The sequence below is a fragment of the Numida meleagris genome, chromosome 3 (assembly GCF_002078875.1).
Source record: "Numida meleagris isolate 19003 breed g44 Domestic line chromosome 3, NumMel1.0, whole genome shotgun sequence".
NCBI lineage: Eukaryota > Metazoa > Chordata > Aves > Galliformes > Numididae > Numida > Numida meleagris.
Genome location: NC_034411.1, coordinates 66690911 through 66713854, shown reverse-complemented (window position 1 = coordinate 66713854; position 22944 = coordinate 66690911). Strand labels below are relative to the sequence as shown.

The following is a 22944-nucleotide window of genomic DNA, read 5'->3' as shown; positions in this document are numbered from 1 at the left end:
TCCCTGTCTTAAAATTGAAAAGTCAGAAATTCCAATACGAAAAACTTATGGTTGAAGATGTCAGCTTTCTTTGTGATTATTGATTTGTGTGCAGTTAGTTATGTTTATCTTAAAGGGTTGTGGATATAATTTTGTACCTGTTGGAAATGGTGGAAGACACTTGGACTAAATTTAGTGGGGCCAGAATAGTTGATCTTTGTTACTATCTCATGAAATTTTTTTCAAAAGGGATGATTTTTTTAAAACAACTTTTGCATGAATAGAGGAGATTATGTAATTATAGAGAATTAGTCATTATTTTGTGTAGGGTACTTTTAGGGGAAATTTATTTAAATGATTCTGCAGCCCTCAGTTTCATCCTAAATTTATCTGTCTGTTGCAGTGGACCAGGCAGATCCTTTTGCACATGTTGCTGCTCTTCACTTTGACCAAATGCTTCAGAGATTTGGCTCTCCCATTATTATTTTGAATCTTGTAAAGGTACGGTATTTTGAATATCTTCTACATGTTTTCAAATTTCTATAGAATCTCTGTGTACTTTTCTTTGTGCTCTGAACTAATATTAGCTTGTACGTGGCATATTTTCTTCATAAATTTAATCCTGTGCAGGAGAGCACATAATTTTATAACTACTTAAGCTACAGTCCTTCAAAAATACTGTTTCCCATTTTTATAGTTTTCTTATGATGTTTCACTGTTGTTTTCAGGTTCTTGCTATTCCTCTTTAAATGGAGTAAGTCAAAATAAATTTACCACTAAATTAAATTTACCATTAACTTCCTTTAAAACTATGGTTCCATGCGAAGTAACATTTGTAGACTTCTTGACACAAATGTCTGAGTTCATTTTATTATGGTGAAGACATATCCCTCCTTTTTTTGCCTGGTCAGATAGAGTCATGGATGTATGCTCAGGAGAGAAAGTTTAAGCATCTCATGCTGATTAATAGGCAGTGCCAGAGGCAGCAGGAGTGAGCATATGGGGAAGCTACTCTATTGCTGCATTAATTCATAAAGTCACAGAATATCCTGAGTTGGGAGGGACCCACAGGGCTCATGGAGTCCAACTCCTGGCACCACATAGGAACACCCAAAATTCAAACTCTGTCTGAGAGCATTTCCCAAATGCAAACTATGTAGTTTGATTTCTATTCTGGAGTTTCTGTAATTTTTATGGATGTTTTATTCTGATAATTTGACAGTAAAGTTATATCTTCCTGCATTTTTTCTTCTCTAATGAACTGTTTCCACATTCTGTATTAATATATTGATTCATTTGAATCATATCTTACTTCCTTTTAGGCTTTTAGAAAATGCTATTTATCATTTCATTTGTCACATTGTAGAATTAATTATATTCAGTAGAAAAGATGACCTTCTTTTTGCATGTGCAATCTATTCCTAGTATAATAAGAGTAGGGAAAATTTTAACAAATGGCTTTTAAAACTCAAAACTGTAATAAATGGCAAGTAGATAACCTATCTCCTATTTCTAGAAGCTTTCCTTTGTAGGAGGGCTTTTAAGATTGTCCGAGAGTCTGTGGAATCAACTTAGGATAGCATTTGTTGACAAGAAAATAATTTTATTTCTTGCAGCCATAGCTTTCAAAGGCCATTGTTACAATGTGAGTCTAGGCTCACGTGACCTTGACACGTGAATCATTATAAGCTTTTATTCACAGGCCTTTTGATACTGTGGCTAAAAATGTATCTGTTTCTCTCCCTCTCCATAGTTTCTCAGCATTAGGATGCTAAAATTAATACACTTTTATTATTTTATGTTCTGCTTAATAAATAAATAAATCACCTTGTTTGCATATTGCTCTTGCTTTTACACAAATGCAAAGCATTTCTATCTCTAGTACTTTTATTATTTGATTTCTCAGAGGCTGATGAGATGTAAATCTGTTTCACGCTTTGCCTGTCTCTCCTAGAAATTTGTTAACAATTGCATTAGGCTTGCTTTTTTATATTATTAGTTATGACTGCTCTTATATGTGAGTTTAAATTGATCTGACATAGGTTCATTGTAAGTTTTAATTTGGACTAAGTTGAGAGAAAAGCTATATTAATATAGAGTGCCAGAATATGTTACATTCAGGGAATGGCAGTGTAGCTCTAAATGTTTTCAAAATCTTGCAAAGCTGTTGTTCCCCATCTTCTGCCAGTAATGGAGGAGAATTGTCCCTTTGTACTGCAGGAGCGAACAGGATACTCTCTTTTCTGCCCGTTTCTTTCCTTCTGCATTGTCTTTGTACATTTCCTGTCTTGCTACTCTTGTTTCCTTATGCTCTTCTTTGCTCTTATAGAATTAAGTATCTCAGCAGATGATTACACGCAGTTGAGATAAATAACTTTTACTAATAGAGACAACTGTTTGAAAGCCAGAATATTTTGATTTTGCTGTCTCTTCTTTTCCTACTGCAATTGGATTTGTTTTGCAGCAGCACCTGCTGTGTTACAGCTTCCACTTACAATTTCTGCTAACAACTAAAATGTTCAATACACCACTGAAGTGAAGTGAAATTTCTTGTGCCCAGCTTTCAGTTCAGAGACTTTTGAAAAAGTGACAGAGCTTGCTTTAAGATAGCTTAGAAAGAGCTGTGCACAGATTGAGGGTGTATCAATTCACAAAAGGAATTTGAGTCTGCTGCTGAATAACACTGGTTCATTTTCTATTTATTGATTTCTTTAACAAACAAAACGTTTGCTAGGTTGTTTTCTTTTTTAAAAGCTGTTTTTCCTTATTTAAAATCTTGTAGGCTGAGAAGAGCTGATGAAATCTGCCGCTTACTTTGGAAGCTCCAGACATATTTTTAGCTTTCTACTTCTCCCTTAGTCCTTTTATTTATTCAAAAAAATGTATACTTAGGAAATAAATTGAATAACGTTTTGAACTCAGGTATCAAAAAATGCATGATACTGCACACCTGACTCTAGTTCTGATTTTTGTACAGTTAAACCTTATTGTTGCTGATATGTAGTACCACTGTGATTCTTCATTAAAACAAGTTAAATATTTTGCTTAATAAAATGTTATTAATGTAAATCTAATATTACTCTGATATTGCTCTTCAAATTCAAATGCTCATTTTCTGTTGTGGTTTTTTTTTTTGCTTCTCTGTTTCACCCGTACCAAACAAATAACACTGAAGTCTAGGTTATAGAGTCTGTGTTAGAGTTTATCAGTCTACAATATACACACACGCACACGCACACACCTGCATATGTATCTGTACAGGTTACAAGTGGTTGTTTATGATAGTATTGACATTATCTTCCTTTTCTTTTTGCCAAAGGAACGTGAAAAAAGAAAGCATGAAAGGATTCTTAGTGAAGAACTTGTTGCTGCTGTGACATATCTGAACCAATTTTTGCCCCCAGAGCATGCAATTATATATATTCCTTGGGATATGGCCAAATACACAAAAAGGTAGAAAAGATCATTCTTTGTCTCATAGAATTGTTGGAAGAGATCTTAAAGCCCACCCAGATCCACCCAGAAAGGCAGGGGAGAATAATATCAATCAGTCTTTTTCCATTTCCTCTTCCAAAAGGAAAGGAATGTATTAATTTCAGTTTTACAAAGCATTTAGATTATGATAAGCGTGTATCCTTGGCAAACATACTCAGTAGTTTTTTCTTCTATGATTTTGGACCATAGAGCGTTGCACTAGTATCCTGTGAAAAGGATGAATGTTATCATAAAAGATATTTACGAGAGGCAAACATCTTAGATCTATAGGTGCAAAATGCTTCTGATAATTAACTCAACTCACTTGTAAAGTTCTAAGTCTGCTGTTTCTTATTATTTCAGAAATTTCAGAAGAATAACAAGAATTGTTGTATCTGCTTTCAGGTCTCTGCTCCCATATGGTTCTAAGCAAAATAATGGAAAATTTATATAATTAAAAGGATAGAAATACAATTACTTTTTGTTGATAGTTTTTTATGGAAAATAAAGCTTTGGAGTGCAATCCTTATTCACTATTTGAAGTTACAAGCAGGCTGTTACTGTTGGTCACATCAATGTGAAAGGATATTTGACTAGGTTTCACACTCCATTTTTCATCCTAAAATGGCACTGTGCACAGATAGGTCTATATTCAATTTGTTTTATGATTAAATAGCAAATCTCTTAAAAAGACTAGATTTGCTTTCAGAAGATATGCTAGATGCAAGTTCTTGGGTTCTGTATGAAGCAATGCCAATGAAGCTTAATTACCTATCTGAAATGGGGAATGATCCTGGATAATTAAAAGATGCCCCTCTAGCTTTAAGCTTGGTGTTTATTTATATAGGTATCCACCCTAGTACCCATACAAAAAAAATACCTGAAGGCTTTGAAGATTAATTTTTTATGCAAATGAGATATAGTACATATATCTGCCTAAAGAACTTGCAGTTTAAGGAATACAGAGAATGATTCTGCTTCAACATGTAGTTCCAAAGTAAGTTTTCTGGAAAGCAGTTCCTGTAGAAACATTTCAAATTAATCCTTCAATCTCAGTGAAGGCAATTGCTTAAGAAAAGAAATAATTTGTAACTTTTTATGCATAACTTTCTTTTTAAAGTTCTTGTTAAAATATTTGCATTTCAAGTCTCAACTAATGGATGGGTGCCCTGGTGCGAATAAGCAGTGCAGGAAAGTGTGAAAACCACACACTGTAACAAATGTTACTGAATAACTTTTCAAATAAAATGAGGGCATACAATTAAACATAATCATATAGAATCATAGAATTGCTCAGGTTGGAAAAGACCTTCAAGATCAAGTCCAACCTAACCATACAACCGAACCATACTACCCAAACTAACAACCCACTGCTAAATCATGTCGCTGAGCACCACATCCAAACAGTTTTTAAACACATTCAGGGATGGTGACTCAACCACCTCCCTGGGGAGCCTGTTGCAGTGCTTAACAACCCTTTCTGTAAAGAAGTTTTTCCTGATATCCAACCTATATATCAATTTCTGTCACATTTTTATTTTGTGAATCACAAAAACTTCAGCAGGGAAAAATGAATGTGATATTGAAGTCAAAGAGTTTTACTTGTTTGATTCCATTTGTGCTATGTAAAATGTTTTCTTAATGAGTGAACAACATTGCTCAGTGGCTGCTAAGTCTGTAAGCTGTAAGAAAAGAGTAGGCATAGTTGCTGTGAGATAAATAAAGCTGTGATGTGTCTTCTATTAAATTATTTTTGTTATTAAAAGATTTCCAAACAGAGAAAATTTTTGATTATTAATATATCTTTACTGTGTAATCTTTTTTCTCTCCCCAGCAAACTTTGCAACGTCCTTGATAGATTGAATGTGATTGCAGAAAGTGTAGTAAAGAAAACTGGATTTTTTGTAAATCGACCTGATTCCTACTGTAGTATCTTGCGGCCGGATGAGAAGTATGTATGATCTTACAGATGCATGGTGAATAACATCTATTGCTTGGAGAGTCATCTGGAATTTCTGCTACCGCTCATTTCTTATTTTAAGGCTTCAGTTAACGTGAATATATATACTTTGTTATTAAGTTATAGCCAAAAGGATTGCACTCAGAGGCAATATAAGAGCATAAGAAATGCTAATAGAATGAAAAATTTATAGTCGGTGTTATTTTGCTGCTGTTCTCCCACTCATTATGAATTCCTACATCAAACCATTATTTGTAACTTGTAATCTGTGCTGTGTGTATTTATATAAAGCTTTTTTCTTTTCGTAAGCCAAAGGGATCCTAAATTTGGGGGGTAAATTTTAACAAAGAGAACAACATTTGTATTTCGGTAAGTGGCTTCTTTTAAGGCGTATGAAAAAGATGCCTATGACTGAAATGTTAGGTAGTCCAGTGTTCTCCAATTGATTTTTATGACATTCAAACCTACAAAACTGATAAGTTGTGCTTTTTTTTTTGTTCTGTTACTATCATAAAATCATAGAATGGCCTGGGTTGAAAGGATCTCAAAGATCATCTAGTCTCAACCTCCCTGCTGAGTGCAGAGTCGCAAACCACTAAGTTATAGAACCAATATTTGCTTTGAGTGCTGTGGAGATACAATGATACAGTCAACTGAATCCTCTCGGGTCTTTGAAAATTCAGAAATAACGTAACTTCCAAGTTACAAGTTCAACAAGTTTTTTTTTCCAAATCTTTATCATAGGGATCTAATTAATCACTACCCAAACGGACATTTTTATTTTACATTAAGAGTGATTTTGCCTTTCTAGCCTAACTTCATTTAGAAACAATCTGAAGTGAAACTCTGAGGCTCTTTAAGAGCTCCTCTGCCATCTGAGGACTTCATGGAGCAAGGCTCATATAGCTCATCCTCCTTCTTCCAGGGAGGAAATGTTCTGTATTGCTTAGAAACCTTTCTACTTTAAGGCTAGATTTTGTTTTTAGCAATGCGGTATAAGTACAAAATCTTGCTAATGCACAGAGCTTTCCCTGCCTTCTGCTGCTCAGTGATATCAGTTTTGCCTTGCAGCAGGATTTAATTGCCACTGTTTTCACTAAGCAGAGCCATATGTGGTATGGCCTGTTCTCTTTAAAAATTATTTGAAAATTGTTCTATTTTGCTTCTCTTTCAGATGGAATGAATTAGGAGGTTGTGTTGTTTCCACTGGTCGCTTGCAGGTACTAAGATAGTAGATTTTGTTAATTCAGTCATTTCAATCTTCACTGCTAAAGCATCAGTGAACTACTTCACATAGATACTTAATGACTGATTCACAGATTACTCTTTTAAAGTAATATTTGTAGTAGAATAAACAGCATTATTGCAGTCCATGCAAGAAACCTAAATGGGAAATAACGCTTGAAGTTCTTGAATGGTACTTTATGCTGCTGGTATGGTATTTTTGCTGAATGTAGTCTGAAAAATGTTTGGATTTTACTTTCCATTATTACGTAGTCTGTAGTAGTACCCATGGAGCGAAAGTTAAAACAGCTGCTTTTTAACAATTTCTGTAATACAGTATTAGACAGGAGGGGTGAGGAATATACGTTCCTAAGTCTGGTTACATTAATGCACATGAAAATTGGTGGTTAAAATTTTACCCCTGCTGAATATTCTGTCCGTCATTGCAATTTCTAGCACTAAAAGAAAATAAAACTAGAAATACTTTTTTTTTTTACAGTCAGAAAAGTGCAATGTGATAAATTGTAGAGTAACAGATTTATACCTGAATTTTATTGTTATATACACTGAACATGGCGCATATTCTTGAGAAACATTAATATCTTTTGACTTGGTATTCATGATTTTGAAGTTCGATTAAGTTGGGAGGGATGTGACCATTCCTTTGTTAACTGAACACTGGAGTGTGTTTTGTTCTAAAACGAAGCATATCAGTGCGATGTAGATTTCTCAGTGTTAGCCTTGTAGGTTTACCTGTGTTAGGGATATGATTTATTTTGTCTATCTTTAAGCTTAAATATTTGAGGTGGTCACTGTAAGTGTTCATGTAAGCATTTCTATCATGGTTCATCTCGTCTTGGGATAGACAGTTGGTGAGTCACACCCAAAATGTGCTTTTAGATAACTAGCACAGATGTAGCCATACATGTATTTGAGCAGAAGAATCCCCTGTACTACTGCATGGGAGTGTCTAGCAGCTGATAATGTTATAACTTCGTGTGCATTATGGAACTGAAGAGTGAAGGTGCAAGCACAAGATATTGAAAGCTTAAAATTTGAGCACCATCATAGTAGAACCACAGCAAGCTGACAGCATGCTTTGTTTTGTGCAGTAGTTACAGCATACTTGAAAGTTTCAAGACCTTCACTGATACAGCACATTCTTTCTAAGGTAAATCTTTGGGATTGTTTTTGTGTTGAAAGAATGGTTCAGTTCATGTAATGATGGAAGGAAGTGTATTTTGAAAGTAGACCTTACAGCAGTAATGTAGATTGCTAGAGATAATTTTTTTTAACATCCAAAAAAAAAGTCTTTGCTTGAGGTTTTGTGAACTGACATAAAATCCAGTATGTGAGACTCGATAAGTATTTGGACAGTAAGAAAAAATAGTAATAATGAATATGGTAACTTCTTAATTAAAAAAAAAAAAATCTCTTATTTGAATTGCTTTACCAGACTGGAGTTCTCCGAACCAACTGTGTGGACTGTTTAGATCGTACTAATACAGCCCAATTTATGGTGGGAAAATGTGCTTTGGCATACCAACTCTATTCACTGGGACTGATCGATAAGCCCAATTTACAGTTTGATACAGATGCTGTTCGGTAAGATACATTAATTAAGTGTGTCATGGTGGGGTTTTTTTGTTTGTTCTTATGTGAAGAGACTTCAGTAAAATATTGCCTGTACAGAGGAAAAGTGCATTTCTTTTTCTGCTGGAATGATCTTGTGTTTATTCAGTTAAGTCTAAAAATTCATATTTAAAATATTTTGAGAAAATCCAGTCACACTGAAAATTTCCAATTCTGGAAAATTATGTCAGTTAGGCATCTTACAAGATAACTGCTTGACTTCATTCTCTTTGTATATCTAAACACAGACTGAAGAGTTTCCCTCTTATAGAAATGTAACATGAAAATAATTTATTTCATTTGCTTGATGCAGAATGTAAATCAAGAATGAAAACTGAAACGGGTGTTTGCTTTTCTGCAGAATGCCAAATTGATATTTTTATAGAAGTGCATCTTATCTTGATATTTCCTACTTTTCCTTTGAAAAATTTTGTGCTTTTGGTTTATTGAAAAGAGGACTTTTCAGCAAAGCTGTTCTGTCCAATCAGGTAGCAGTGATGCTTATTCAAGCATCCTCAAGCTATTAAAAAAAAAAAAGTCAGCATTTAAATTGAAATGCTCTGAGAGTGAGAGGAAACTAAGCTATTTCAGAAATTAATGTAAGGATCCGTGAAGTGATACGTTTTTATTCCTTATGCTGTAGTCATGACAGTGAAACTTACGGCTTCATTGCTGTCGTTGCCTAGTGGTTTGTTAGGTTTAGAAGGTGAAGAAGTAACTCATGTTTCAAAAAAAGGTGAAGTACTGGGTCATGCATTTCTCTCAATCTCTTCCCATCCTCTCTTATTCAAGATGTACTCTTAGCTTCTGTCCTTTCTCCTCAGTTAGCTTCCAGCACTTGGTTGGTGCTAGGAGCAGGTAAGTACACAGAAAACGATCTCACAGCGTGGTGGCTCACTGTGCAGTTGTTGGCTGTTGGCCTCTGTCTGATGGCTCGGATGTTTTCACAGACCAGCTGGCTTCCACGGTGTGCTCTCACTGCCTCTCATCCTGTGTCCCAGCTGATGGGTGCTGCATCTTTACCTCTGGAAACAAGCAACTGCTGCTGCAATTACCAGTTGCTGTCCAACCCCCTGGAGACTTGGCAACTGGATCTGTTGATTTCTAACCAGAGAGGATCAGGAGATGGACAAGTCTCTTATACCCCCTCTGTATGCTGTCCTCTACAGTAGCTGCTTATTTCATCAGCTAAGGCTTTCCTTAGGTTTTACTACCTCTCCCCTTTCCACCCCTATTTTGGGTTCCAGAATTTCCTGTGTTGCTTGCTACTCCAATAGGCTTATGCTTGCTGTCTGTCTCCTCTCCCTCTTGCTCCCTGTCTGCTTTCCAGCCACTCAAATTTCCATCTCTTACCGTAATTAGTAAGATTTTGATAGTTGCCTCTTACTTTCCTGATACCTTATTTTTCATAATATGTCTGAAATGTAGCTATTAGCTATTACGCATCTCATAGCATGAGATGTATATCTCTGAAATTTCTTCTCATCTGTGGAAAGACTTTTTTAATTACCATATTCAGAAATACTAAAAAATTGTGTTCATAATCCAATAAATTTTGAAGAGAAGCATGTCTTATGCTGCGCATCTCCATTGTTCAGTCTTTCACATTGACCTGCTGCATTCTTGTTCCTATGCCAAGTATCTGCTTCCTGAATACTTTCCCTCTTCACTTACACTCTTCTAACTGGCCAGAGAGAGTAATATTCAGCAAACTGTCATCCTGAATCAAGATAATGTGTCTGGAAAACTATAACTATTTTTTTTATCACAGTTTTGAGTGTCCACCATACTAATTTTGATTTTTTTTGTATGATCTACACTGGCTACAATCCAGAATCTCTGTTGAACTTTATTTCTGAAGTTAGCGTTTTATTCGGGTTAGTCTTCCTGAAGGATGAAAAAAAACCATGTATCTTGAGCAGTCTGATTATTTCTAATAGGATTTTTCTTATTAATAATTTAATTGAGTGGGGCCATTTCTGCAAGCATTTCTTTACAATCCGTTTAATGTAGTTGTTGACCCATCTAAGAGGTTTCCCAGTCCATTTGTACATTTGCTGCTTATTTGATTGTATATATTTAACTCCCTTTCTCTCTGTGGAAGACTAGTCTTTGTTTATTTGCAGGCTTAATAGTCTGAGGCTATGGAAGGTTAATTTAATTCTACAAGTTATTTCTAAATCAAGTGGATCAACATCCTCAATGAATTTCAAGTTGTCCACTTTCTGTGAACTTTTATTGCAAGGTCATTGCAACTCAGTTCTTCAGTCTCCCATGGCTGACTGGGAAATTTCTGAGAGGTACCATCCTTTTTCCTGCCAGTTGTTGCCTTGAACACAGGATTTTTAGTGTTTGGCTGACCAAGATTTCTCTTTCTCCTTGTTTTAAAATAAACTAATGTACCAAAACCAAAGAAACAAACAGGCAATTCTCATGCATGGCATCATGAGCTGTGAACAGCTGTTTGAGGGCATGTGTTTGTGGATTTTTATTTTTTTTGTTAGGTACATTTTTTTGTACTTGAACACAGGCAGAAGATTTGCTGGACAGGTGTTTTGTTTTTATGGAAATTGTTTTGCTGCTTACATAAGTATTCTTCATCCAGAATCTTTTGAGGAAGACTTCAGTCAGATGGTTCTTGGGTCATGCAGTGCTACCCCTTTATTGGAAGCTTTCTTAGGGGTATGCTTTTGTTGGTTTGTTGTTTGTTTGTTTGTTTCTCCCCTACCTTCTTTTCCACTTCTGAATGAATTCTTCCTTCTCAGGTGCTATGGTATGTCACGTGCATATGCCTGAGTTACTGTGTCTGCATATTGACATGAAGTACGTTTCCACAGGTTAGGGAGCAGGGTGGTGGTGGAGGCTGTGTGAGTTGTTCTTTTACTTTCGACTACAGTTTCAGCCTCTTCTTGCCCCATGTCATACTTGTCATTGTCTTGCTCAGGCAGGGCCATAGTCTCCATTTCTGAGAATCTGTTATCTTAGACTAGGTGCCACCGTCTTAGAATAACCTTGTTTTCTGAGACAATTGTCTTGTTTTGGTCACACTAGGGCCACTTCTTTTTTGTTACTTGGACTGCTCTCTATTTGGAGTCTACCAGAAACTTCTTGGTTCTTGAAAACAGTGTTGCTTTTAGACAGTTCTCCTTGTTCATCTTAGCAGCTAACTCTTTCTACCCTCCTACCATGTGCTTTTTCAGCTCCAGCAAATTGTATCTGACGGCCCTTCACATTTCTCACAGGCATGTTCCTTCTTTTTATACCTTTGAGCCATTATAACTAGGTAGATTTTGGAAAGTTACATCGACTTAATTCCCAGTGAACTTAATAGAAAACATAGCCTTGAGATATTGGCACATTCTGTCCCATCTAGCATATTTAAAATGCCTTAGTTTAGATGATATACTGTTTGTTTTCTCCCTCTGGGCTAATGGGATGTGTTAATCTTCTCTCTGAATCAAGTGCATATTCTGTGAGAGTGAATGCATTCTGATGTGTTATGAATTGGTGAAAGTCTTAGTATGCTTATCTAATCCACCTATTAATTATTAAAACTGAATATAATTTTCACATATTTTTCTGAATAAATACATAACTTTAAATTTCAGTGTTAACAAGTAGTTAATAACATGTTTTAATGAAATACTTCTTTTGTAAACTGGAAGAATTACTTAGGAGAAGAAAATGTATTGCTTATTATGCAGAGAAGCAGTTGTATGTATGATGGTTTCTAAAATGTTCTGGTGTGCTTTTACTTATAAGTGTAATTTTGAATTTTCTACTTCTTTCTTAAAAGCTCTTTTCAGCAGTTTGACAAATGTCACATTTTGCTTTTCCTTCAGATTATTTGAAGAATTATATGAAGATCATGGAGATACGCTTTCTCTACAATATGGAGGTTCTCAGCTTGTCCACAGGGTAAAAACCTATAGGAAGATAGCTCCATGGACTCAGCATTCCAAAGATATTATGCAAACACTCTCAAGATATTACAGTAATGCTTTCTCAGGTACATTTAAGTGCTTTCTTTTAAGCCATAATTTATAAAGCATCTTGTTATGTTTTAATAATCAGTACTATGAACTTATAGCAGAGATTCTCTGTACTATAATTTGAAAATAATTCACTAAAATCACATGGCATCAAATGGATATTCTGATTTGATGGAGTTTTTATACCGTATCCCGTGCAAATGAATGTTGCATCATGCAACCTTATTTTGTAAAGTTAGTTAATTAACAGATATGAGAACTATTTAGCAAATGTACACAAGCAGCACTGAAACTGCCACTGCAGTGATATTTGCAGCTCAGTAGAGAAGCAGGTAACTGTTACGGAGCTGTTAAGGTCGTGGAGAGAGTGGTTTCAACAAAGAAAAGGAAACTGGCAAATATAAGTTCTAAGCACAAATAGAAGGCTTCAAATTGAGTATTTCTTAAAGTTGAATGTGATGTTTTGTTTTGCATGTGATGTTTCTGGGGACTTCAAACAAAAAGTAATCTCTGTGCGTAACTGTTTTACATTGATAGAAGCTAACTGCTGAATCTGTGGTAGAAAAGGCAAATAAAATAAAATAAAACAAGCCCTACCAAGTTGATAAACGGTGTTTGAGAAAAATAGGTTGTACTCTTTTTTTTTTTTTAGTGAAATTTAAAGGTTCACTGTTCAGCACACCTGTTGCTGTTCAAGTGGCATCTCCAAGTCTGTTACTGCAATAAACTAAGAAATCTTTTTATTCTTGAAGTTATCTCAGAAAGCAGGAGTTTCTGAGATTTAGAACAAGATTCTGATTTGCTATTCTACTCTCATTATTCATCCTTTAAATTAAAAATAAAACTCTGAGGGCTATCATGTTTATGAACTAGCACTTCTTTTGTTTCTTATGTGAGAAACTCCTTTATAATGCTTACTAATATTATTTACATGTAGTAGCAGACACAGAAAATGTCAGTGATTGGCTCGAAGTCATACAATATATCAGATTCAGCACAAGATCGCACATGGCCTGATAACAGTGTCTCTTAGAGAAACCACTTAGCCACTCTTGCTTTGTTTGTCTGTCATAAAAAAAATACATGATAATTTACACTTTTTCAGGAAATGGATTCCTCTGTTGACCTCAAGGCTCTTAGGATAATCGCTACTAATTAAGTTGGACAGATGAGAGAAAGTAAAACGTGATGGTTAAGAGATTTGCCTGGAGATACTACTGCAGTAGATAAGACCCGGGCTTGTAAGAGAGATAACCAAATGCAGTTTGAACCTAGATCTTGACTTGTGGCTTAGGTTTCCTATAGACTTTTTAATATCTATAAGTTTGTATTATGTTGCCTATGTAACAGAAAGTGAAGAGTTAAAAATGTTCTCAAGATCAGGTTAGTGACTGATACATAGAAGAAAATCAAGTTTTCCTCCTGAAAATATGGGACAATTGATTTTTATGGTAACTTGAAAAAATACTACAGATTTAGCCAAAAATTCTGACTTTTTTTGCATACATAATTTTAAATCTAGCATTTGAAAAAAGTAGAGGGTGCAGTTTAGTTTGGGTGTTCAGCTGTTGGAATTACCTTGGTTGTAAACAAGTTATACCAGAAATAAGAATGTCATCCAGCTGAGAACTAGATGTTCCTTCAAGACCATCTCTGGCAGGCATTCTGTTTCGTTGTATTCTGCTATTTGTCTTTCATTTGCGATTGAAAAAATAGGAAATAGAAAAATGTTAGCTGTATGCATCTTAGAAAATAATGTGACATTGTTCTTTTCAGTGCTGGAGTTGCAACATGCATAATAAGCTTCTGGAATCTAGAATAATCTGTTTATCCACAGACAGGACTGGACATAGCAAACTACCTTTTAGTGTTGTATGAAAATAAACTTAATTACTATACCCTTTTAGTCATGGGATCTTATAGTCCCAATTATGGTGAATCTCTCATGATGTAGTAATTTGTCATGTAGTGCAGTTACAAACTCAGATTGAGAGCAGTAGATTATTTTTGGCTAATTCAATTAAATGGCCCCTTCAGTTCCTGTTTTCTCAAATGGTCTTAAAATGTGCTAGTATACACGTACATTGCAGTATCTTTTGAAAAATCGGTGCAGTCTTTCTACTTGTACATAATTATAACAGTCAATGCTAACAATGGAGTGAGGAAACCTGTTTGCTCTTTTCTCTGTGTTCCACAGTGCATTGACACGTTCTTATATATTTATTTTTGAAATGAGAGATTTTCCATCAAGATAAGAAAATTGATCTGAAAAGTTCAATATCCTCTTTTCTCTAGACAATGTTTCAAAGACAAAAGCTCTCATTATATTTGGTCAAAATTAAATCATAAAATTGTTCAAACCTTAAAGTAAGACAGTGGGGAGTAGAAGGATTATCTCCTTTCCAGTTAACTATCTCCTTCCCAAGTCATATTCACAAATGTAACTGTGCTTGCCTGGTGACTTATGTGCAGAACATTTTTAATGGTATATTTTATTACCTACATTGAAATTGAGTTGAAAAGTAGAACAGTGGAGAGACATTTCCTGATAAATGTCCTGTATTTCTATTGAATTTAAAACACAACTGTACAGCTGAAACAATAAAAGCAAAAGAGAGTTTGTATCCTTTTGCAGTGTAACATTTAACAGCAGTCATTTTTTTGCTACAGAAGAAAGGTAAGAATGCTTTAATGAACTGTTGCCATAGAACATTTCAGATAATTAATTGGTTAATTCAATTGTTATGGGTTTAAATTCAAGCTGTTTTTCACAGAACAAATTTCATTTTGTTTTATTTCATTTTAGCATCTGTCATATAAGTAGTGACAGAGTTTGTTAATTAAATTATGTTGTTTCACTCTGATTTAGTTAACAATTTCAGAATACCTTCTGTTCCCAGCAAGTGAACAATAGTAAATGAACAAAGGAGGTTTGTCTCTGCCTTATAGTGTTCACATATCCAACTAGTTTTAACCTATTTGTTCTTGTTAATTTATTTTACATTATGGGCCCCTCCAGTATTTATGCACAAATTAGACTGCTTTCCCGGATTTTGTTTTGCACCGCACTCTGTAAAAGAGAGAAAAGTAAGATGAAAAAGCTCATGAGGTGAGATGAAGGCAAGAGTTTTGCTCGCCCATTACCATCACAGGCAAAACACACTCAGCCTAGGAAAGATTAATTTAATTTATTACCAATTTGTAACAGTAGAGAGCAGTGAGAACTAAAAGCAAACTAAAAACATCTTATCCACTTTGTTCTACCTTCTCCCCCAAGCAGCACAGGGGAGTGGGGGTTGTGCATAACGCTTCGTCTCTGCTGCTCCTCCATGGTCACTCTGCCCCTGCTCCATGTGGGGTCCCTCCCACCACATGCTGTCCTTCCCCAGCTGATTCTGTGTGGGCTTCCCACAGACTGCAGTTCTTCAAGCGCTGCTCTAGCATAGCTCCCTACCCAACAGGGCCCTCCTGCCCCACCACGGGCTCTTCTCCACAGACTGCAGCTCCAGCCCAAGGCCCACTCCTGCTACCAAAACCTTGCTGTGTAAACCTCATACATGTAGTTAAACTGTGACACAGCTTTTCAGAAATAATTTGTCCTGAAAGCTGTAAGGACGGATGTGTGCTTTGAGTATCAGTGTGTAGAAGAGTTAGCACTGGTAAGCTGATCTTCTTTAGAAAATAGAGAAGGTGAGAAGCAAGAAAGAAAATAAAATATTCTTTTGGAAAAGTGCTCTGAAAGGACAATAAAAGTATCTGGAAGGAACGTGACTGGAGAGAAAAGGAAGAAAAAGCCAGATTCTATATGAAAGTTCCTCTTAGTAGGGAAGAGGAGACAAGCAACATCAGGATTTCTGCTTTCTTTCCCTTTTCCTGGTGCCTTGCCCTGTTTCACCATGACGGCTCTATACAGAAGATACCACATCCAAATATTGACTTCCATATGTACACGTTCCTGTCGAGTTCCTTACTCTTCTACAATCTCGTCACCAGACTTCTATATGGAACTTTATTTATCATCTGGTCATGTGTCTAATTCCCTGTAAGAACACTCATTGTGTAGAAAGAAGATATGCTGGAGTTTTAGGAGAAAGGAAGTATTTACTGAAACTTTGGTGGACGAGGAACCGACTTTGTCCTTGCTGTCACACTGCTGCTTTGTGGATTCTGCCAGTTATTTTATCTGGTTTTTGGTATACTGAGATTTCGCAGTTCATCTGTTTGATGTAGTGTGTTGCTTAAGGTACACTGATCTCTCTTAATATTGTTTCTGAAACATGGAAAGAGCTGAAAGAGTAATGCCATTAGAGTGCTTCTAGTCTGAACTATTCTGTGTCTGATGATTACTGACGTGTGAACAAGAATGGAAACAAGAGCTTTCCACTTGCTGATTCATCAGGGCATAAGTAGAGCTCAATTCACCACTTATTCCTCCACATCTGAAGATATTTTGCATGTGAGCCATCCTCTGCCACTACACATCTGCTTGCAAAACTGTCTTCATCACTGTTCACCATCCCCAAGCCCTCATCTGACTCTAGCTTTTCCACATATCTGTTATAATTCATCCTATCTGCAGTTTGGTAGTGAGTGAGATTTCAAAATTGTAGACGAACAGTATTTTTGTTCGTCATGCTTCATCTGCAGTGGTACATAACTGCTGGATTTTAGCACTTGCCTTTCTTAGTTTGTTGAAGTTTAGAATATGGTGAGAGAAACACATCTTTTTATGATCTTAGTCCACAAGAAAAAAGTCCAAATTTTTAAAAGGTATTAATGAAGTTTAATCATTTTACTATGTGTTGGCTCAAAAAACCCAAAGAATTCATAACTTAGATGTACTGATGAAAATTTGTGCATTTGTATTGGTTATTGTTTGGTTTCATGAACTCACCTTTCATTGAATCATAGAATTGTTTGAGTTGGAAAGGACCTTTAAAGGTCACCTAGTCCAACTCCCCTGAAATGAACAGGGATACCTACAGCTAGATCAGGGTGCTCAGAGCCCTGTCCAGCCTTGAATGTCTCCAAGGATGGGGCTTCCACCACCTCTCTGGCCAGCCTGTTCCTTCTGTAACTGAACGTTTGGTATGCACTCAATTCATCAGGATAGGTCAGATCCCCTGACGCATTCAATAATACATTCACATCCTTTGTGCATACACATGTATAAGCAAGTGGGAGACTAAGCCTTACTTCCACCAAGGCAAAGCTTTTGTCTCTTCATTGTTAGAAGAGCCAAGGAAAGAGCTGGAACCAGCTGCACGTGCACTGTAGAATAGCAGAAAGTAGGGTCTAAATGAAGCTTTGTTAGGTTTGAAGCCCAGAGGTCCCTGTAGGAGTCTTAGGACATAATGCGCTTGGTGTGTGAGGGGAATGTCTAACAAGTAAACAGATGGGCTTGAACTCTGCATGTCATTAAGTGTACGTCTTGTCTAACAGATGCAGACAGGCAAGAATCTATCAATCTGTTTCTGGGAGTATTCAAGCCTGTGGAAGGAAAGCCTCATCTCTGGGAACTTCCTACTGATTTTTATTTGCATCACAAGAACACCCTCAGTCTGTCACAGACCAGGCGAAGGTATTTTGATGTTCTGATTTTTGCTGGGTATAGCTCTAATAAGATGCATGCTGCTAACCAAAGAATTTAATCAGCTTGTTGAAAACATTTTTTTTCTAAATAACTAGTGAATTTTAAGCTTTTGCAAACACTTAAAAAAAAATGAAAGAAAATAACCTTCTTCAGGAGACTACCAAAAGTGTCTGATGTGGTGGTTTTGAAGGATTTGCTTCAATGTATTATTTTCTTGCACTGAAAAAAAAAGTCTCATTTAATACAAAATTGTTCTGCAGTGTGAGATACTCCACAATTTTACAGAAGTACAGTTATCAATGTTCTATTAAACTGTGTATAGATGTCTTTTTGATGATTAGATTTATTAAGTCAGTATGGAATTTTGTATTTTTATCAGTATAAACTTTGCTTTTATTCTTGTACAGTGCCTTTAGTCTGCAGCTGTGTTTGCAAAGAAGCCTGTTTTTCACTTTCCTTTCAGCCATATCTGGCCTATTTTGAGGATTTTTTTTTCTTCGTTTGCATCCTGTTGTAGTTGTGCAGTAGTATACAGAAATAATAGAGCTAAAGCATAAAAATTATAGAGTAATATTTAGAGTGATTTCTTTGGAATGTGAAATGATTTCACTAAGGGTTGCAAATACTGTGTCTAAAAATATATTTTTCCATTTTAAGATTGAGGATAGTGCTAGACTTGTTACTACATCACCTGTTTTGTGAATTTTGTTGCTTTGTATTTTTGTTTGTTCCGTGAGTCTTAAAGTTCTGTATCACAAGTGGTACGTGTGAATATCTGCATTTGGATTTTTGACTGGGGAAGAGTCCAAGACTGTCCTTGTTGGCTCCTTATTCCATTAATGCATGTGGCAGCCAGTATGTGATACAACAGTTTCTAAATTTCAATCCTTTTTTCCTTCTGCTGATGCTAGCTCATATTAGCAATGCAACTGAGTGCTAATTTAGATGTTAAAAACACATAACTGGTTCTGGACGTTATTTTATGTCAATGAATTAAGCTGAACCAAATCTAATAAGCAGATAGGGAGGAAAAATTTTTTGTTTGTTTGTTTTTACTAAACTATATTTCAAGGCCCTCAGATTACTTCTTCCTGTCTATCTAATAGAGTCCTTGGGTGGACCAGCTAAGGAAATAATGAAAAGTCATAATGAAAACAAGGACATAAAAAGAGAATAAAGATGTTTCCTGTCATTGGAAGCTTTTTTGACTATCTCTGCTTTTCGTATTTTGTATTTGCCTCTGCATCAGAAAGAAAAGATTTCATGAGTTTCACATATTACTTTTATATGATTTGTGATTCACATGAAAGGATAGTGAAGATGGATAGAGAGGCTGTCTTTCGTCACATTACTTGTCATCTGTGCAAGCAGCAACACCAGGTATGTCTGCAGGAAAGGAAAAAATAGCTTGCTAGCATGGCCTGATGCAGTCCTTCATCAAGAGATGGGCCTTTCATGCATAACTCATTCTTTTCTGTTTAGGACATTCAAAGTTGCTAGGACTGAAATGTGTTGCTCTGCCGGTTCAGCACAGTTTGCGGAGTCCCACTAACGAGTCTCTCTATGGGCACAGCAGTATACATATTGTTTCTGCTCCAGATAGCTACATTGTAATCAGGAGGAGATAACTGCTATGTACTCTAATTATGGCCCTTACAACATTGTGAATATGTATACATTTGAAATAAAATCAATGAAGATAAGTAAACATATTTTAAGCCCAACTAAAGGAGTAATAAAAACCGTCAGAGTAGTTCAGAGAAAATTTTGAAGGATATTAGAGAAAAACGAAAACATGTGAACATGAATGAAATATTAAAAATGGTTTATTTTGTGAATGCTACTTTCATTTCCTTTGGTGGTGGTTTTGTTTTGTTGGTTTTTGTTGTTTTGTGGGGCTTTTTTTCAGAAATACTGAATAAGCTTGTAGGCCCATTTTTTTGCTACTAGTTGTAATATCATACAGTTCTTATACTTGGGACAGCTGTCACATTAAAATGTATTTCCACGTGTAGAAGTCAGTTGCTTTGAGAATCTTCCAGTCTTATTTATTATAATCGGCTTTCATTTCTTCATACTCTTTTCCTAAGTTTTAGGATCTAAATAACAAATGGTGGTTGGGTAGAGTTTGGAGTCTTCCTTGCCCTAGTCAGGAAAAAAAAAAACCAAAACCACAGCATACTAAGTATGCTTACCCCATAGCTTTTTGTTTTGTTCTTTTTTTTTTTTTCCTCCAGATACTTTCTATAAGTTCTAGGATCTTAATTTTTCAGTACTATAGGTAGGGCACTTGAAATACACTTAGTTCAGTTCTGGGTTGAACATCATGTGGTTATATTTCATGCCCTCAGTGCAGAGTTGTAGGGTAGGGGCCTATTGAGAGCATCCATCTGAGGATAATTCTTTACTTCCTCTCACATTTGATTCACAAGGAAATGTTTACCAGTGTGACTCTGTATGGCTGGGTAACTGCTATGTGTAAATGTTTGGATTGGATGCAGGATCAAATCTATATCAATTGTGTGTCTGTGTTTCCCTTACAGCTATACGTACTGGTGGACAACAGGTGTGCTAAAGCATTTACCTCTTCCTTTTGATGAAGGTAGGAACTGTATTTGCTCCTTGCCTTAAGAATATCTTAAAGAAGCTTTAGTCAGTAATGCTTTTTAACTCTTTTAGATCCCAAATCCTTCAAAAAAAATTGCTAAATACTAAGTTGGTTTTTTTTTCCTCAACAATGGGATGCAAGAGATATCTAACTTTAGAGTTGAAGAATTAATACAAATATGTGGCTAAAACGTGGCCTCCTTATGTTTGTGTCAGGACAAACATCATTCTTGTTTTTTCCTTTCTTATTAAAATTTATTTATAGTCTATGTTGGTGATAGTATTTCTGTTGCAGATAAGGATTAGCTACTATGTCTTATATCTCCAGATTACTATGGAGGTTATTTTATTAGGAATTGTCTTCAGTAAGAGACATCAACTTACAGTGATTGATAATGTGTATTTATTAAAGATGTGCTTTGCATCTCTTTTTTTATCCTGTTTTCTTGTCCTAGATGGAATATGGCTATAGAAAAATGTCAAGTAGAGTGGTTAGGTAATCAGACTAATGCTTGCTTAGATTTTTTGCAGAGTCAGTCACAATCAGTAAAAAAAATTAATTTTTTTCTTTCCCCAGTGACGTGTGCTGAAAACAGACGCAAATTGACAGTGAAGAAATTCCACAAGTATGAAGAGGAAATTGATATCCATAATGAGTTTTTTCGGCCATACGAGTTGAGCAGCTTTGATGAGACCTTCTGTTTAGCAATGACCAATTCTACACGGTATATTTGGATTGTTTGGGGAATATAAATGCTTAACTGGAAGTTGATCTGGTGGTAATTAAGTGTGCATTTGATTTATTTGCTTAAACCTGGGTAACATGCTAGATTTTTTCTTTTAAAAGCCTCAAATTTAGCAAAATTCTAGAAATTAAATCATAATGCTAAAATGGAAAAGCAATGCTCAACAGTGCTCAAAATTTCTGTCAAGATAGCACTTAAATTTGAATTTTTTTTCCGCTGTAGAGTGTCTAATGTTTAGGCATTTGAAGGCTGAGAAAAGGGCTTTTCTTTGTGGATTCATTAGGTCGTGGAGGCTACCTCCAAAGCAATTGCTTTGTAATTGTTCTGCTTGAATTTTACAACTGCTTTTTTCAGTTCACGAGGTTATTAGAGCTGGCCTGATATATTTTTTTTTTTGTTGGCAGCAATCAGACAGATATTCTAAGCATAATCTTAATCACACGTTAGCTAATGACTCCCAGGCAGATTATGTTTCATGTAGTTTTTTGACCCAATTTGAGTGTTGGCAGCATTTTGAAAACAATGTATGAGTCACAGGGCTTCTTCAGTACAGGAATATGCCATTGCTCTGGCCTCTTTGGCTAGTGGCAGTATTTGCAGCTGCTTCACAAAGCTAAGTAATGCCATTGAGAACTTTTTAAATACTGAGGAGTTTTATATTTACAGAACTTGTAATGATGAATTTTTTGTCTATTTTTTAATTCAAAGGTAGATTTTAGAGTTGGTTCTTCCAGAAAATGCTTTTTTTGTTTTGAACTTTTCTTGTGGTGAGATTTTATCTCCTCTTTTGCTAGGGATTTTATGCCTAAGAATATGGGGATTGATCCAAGTCCATTTACTGTTCGTAAACCTGATGAAACTGGAAAATCAGTGCTGGGGTAAGTTAGAAATAACAAATTTTGTTCTGATTTAATAATAGTGAAATTGTAATGAAAAGATTGAACACTGTGCAGTGTATTCTCTGCTAAATGGGAAATTAAAAAAAAAATCATTGGTGGAGTACTGTAGAAATGTATGCTTTGAAAATCATACCTAATTTTAGATTTGTACCTGATGCTGGGAATTCTTTATTCAGGCTTGTTTAATCTTTTCTATTTAAGTGAAACCCGTAAGGTAATTTTCTCTAGAATTAAGATGCAGAAGCTGTTCAAATTTGATTATCTCTTGGTACAATTATTGTCTTTAAAAAAAGAAAAAAGAATAAATCTTATAGAAATAGAACATGTAATCATAGAATATTCCAAGTTGGAAGAGAACCTCAAGGATAATGAAGTCCAACCTTGGCTCCACACAAGACCTCCCAACATTTGAACCTTATGTCTGAGAGACTTGTCAAACATCATGTTGTATTATAGAACAAGTTAAAATGCTTCTGTAAGTTATCATTCATCTTCATTAAACTGGATTGTTAAAAGATACAGATACCAAATTTATAAATTGATACAAAACAATTCCAAAACAATTACTGAGACAAATGAATGTTGCATTTAGCTGCTTTTGAATCCTGGACTTACTTTGTTATTCTGTTTATTCTATTGTTTTGTTTGATATGCAATATCATGTAAGGGCAATAAGGATTATTCCTGAACCACTTCATTCTCCCTTAGATACCTCATATTAAGGAAATCTTTTATCAGTAATGATTAAACCTGTGCTGTCACAATGTAGTAAGTTCTTCTGAAAACCTAACGTTCTTTTGCAAGCAATAAAATTTGACTGTCTCATAAATAACATCTG

At 35.5% G+C, this 22944-nt stretch overlaps 1 protein-coding gene across 4 annotated transcripts in view; it reads left to right on the top strand.

The window, feature by feature from the left end:
* Nucleotides 1-22944, top strand: part of FIG4 (FIG4 phosphoinositide 5-phosphatase) — a 72212-nt gene that overhangs the window by 23869 nt on the left and 25399 nt on the right. For all 4 annotated transcript variants that reach the window (XR_002436378.1, XM_021389803.1, XM_021389805.1 and 1 more), the window contains exons 10-19: nt 383-480; nt 3299-3432; nt 5288-5404; nt 6588-6633; nt 8094-8242; nt 12112-12278; nt 17704-17842; nt 20398-20456; nt 21039-21186; nt 22002-22085. Coding sequence is in view for 3 of the 4 variants with exons in the window: in XM_021389803.1 (XP_021245478.1) it covers nt 383-480; nt 3299-3432; nt 5288-5404; nt 6588-6633; nt 8094-8242; nt 12112-12278; nt 17704-17842; nt 20398-20456; nt 21039-21186; nt 22002-22085 (1141 nt within the window). In the remaining variant the exon portion in view is untranslated. The remainder of the gene's footprint in view (nt 1-382; nt 481-3298; nt 3433-5287; nt 5405-6587; nt 6634-8093; nt 8243-12111; nt 12279-17703; nt 17843-20397; nt 20457-21038; nt 21187-22001; nt 22086-22944) is intronic.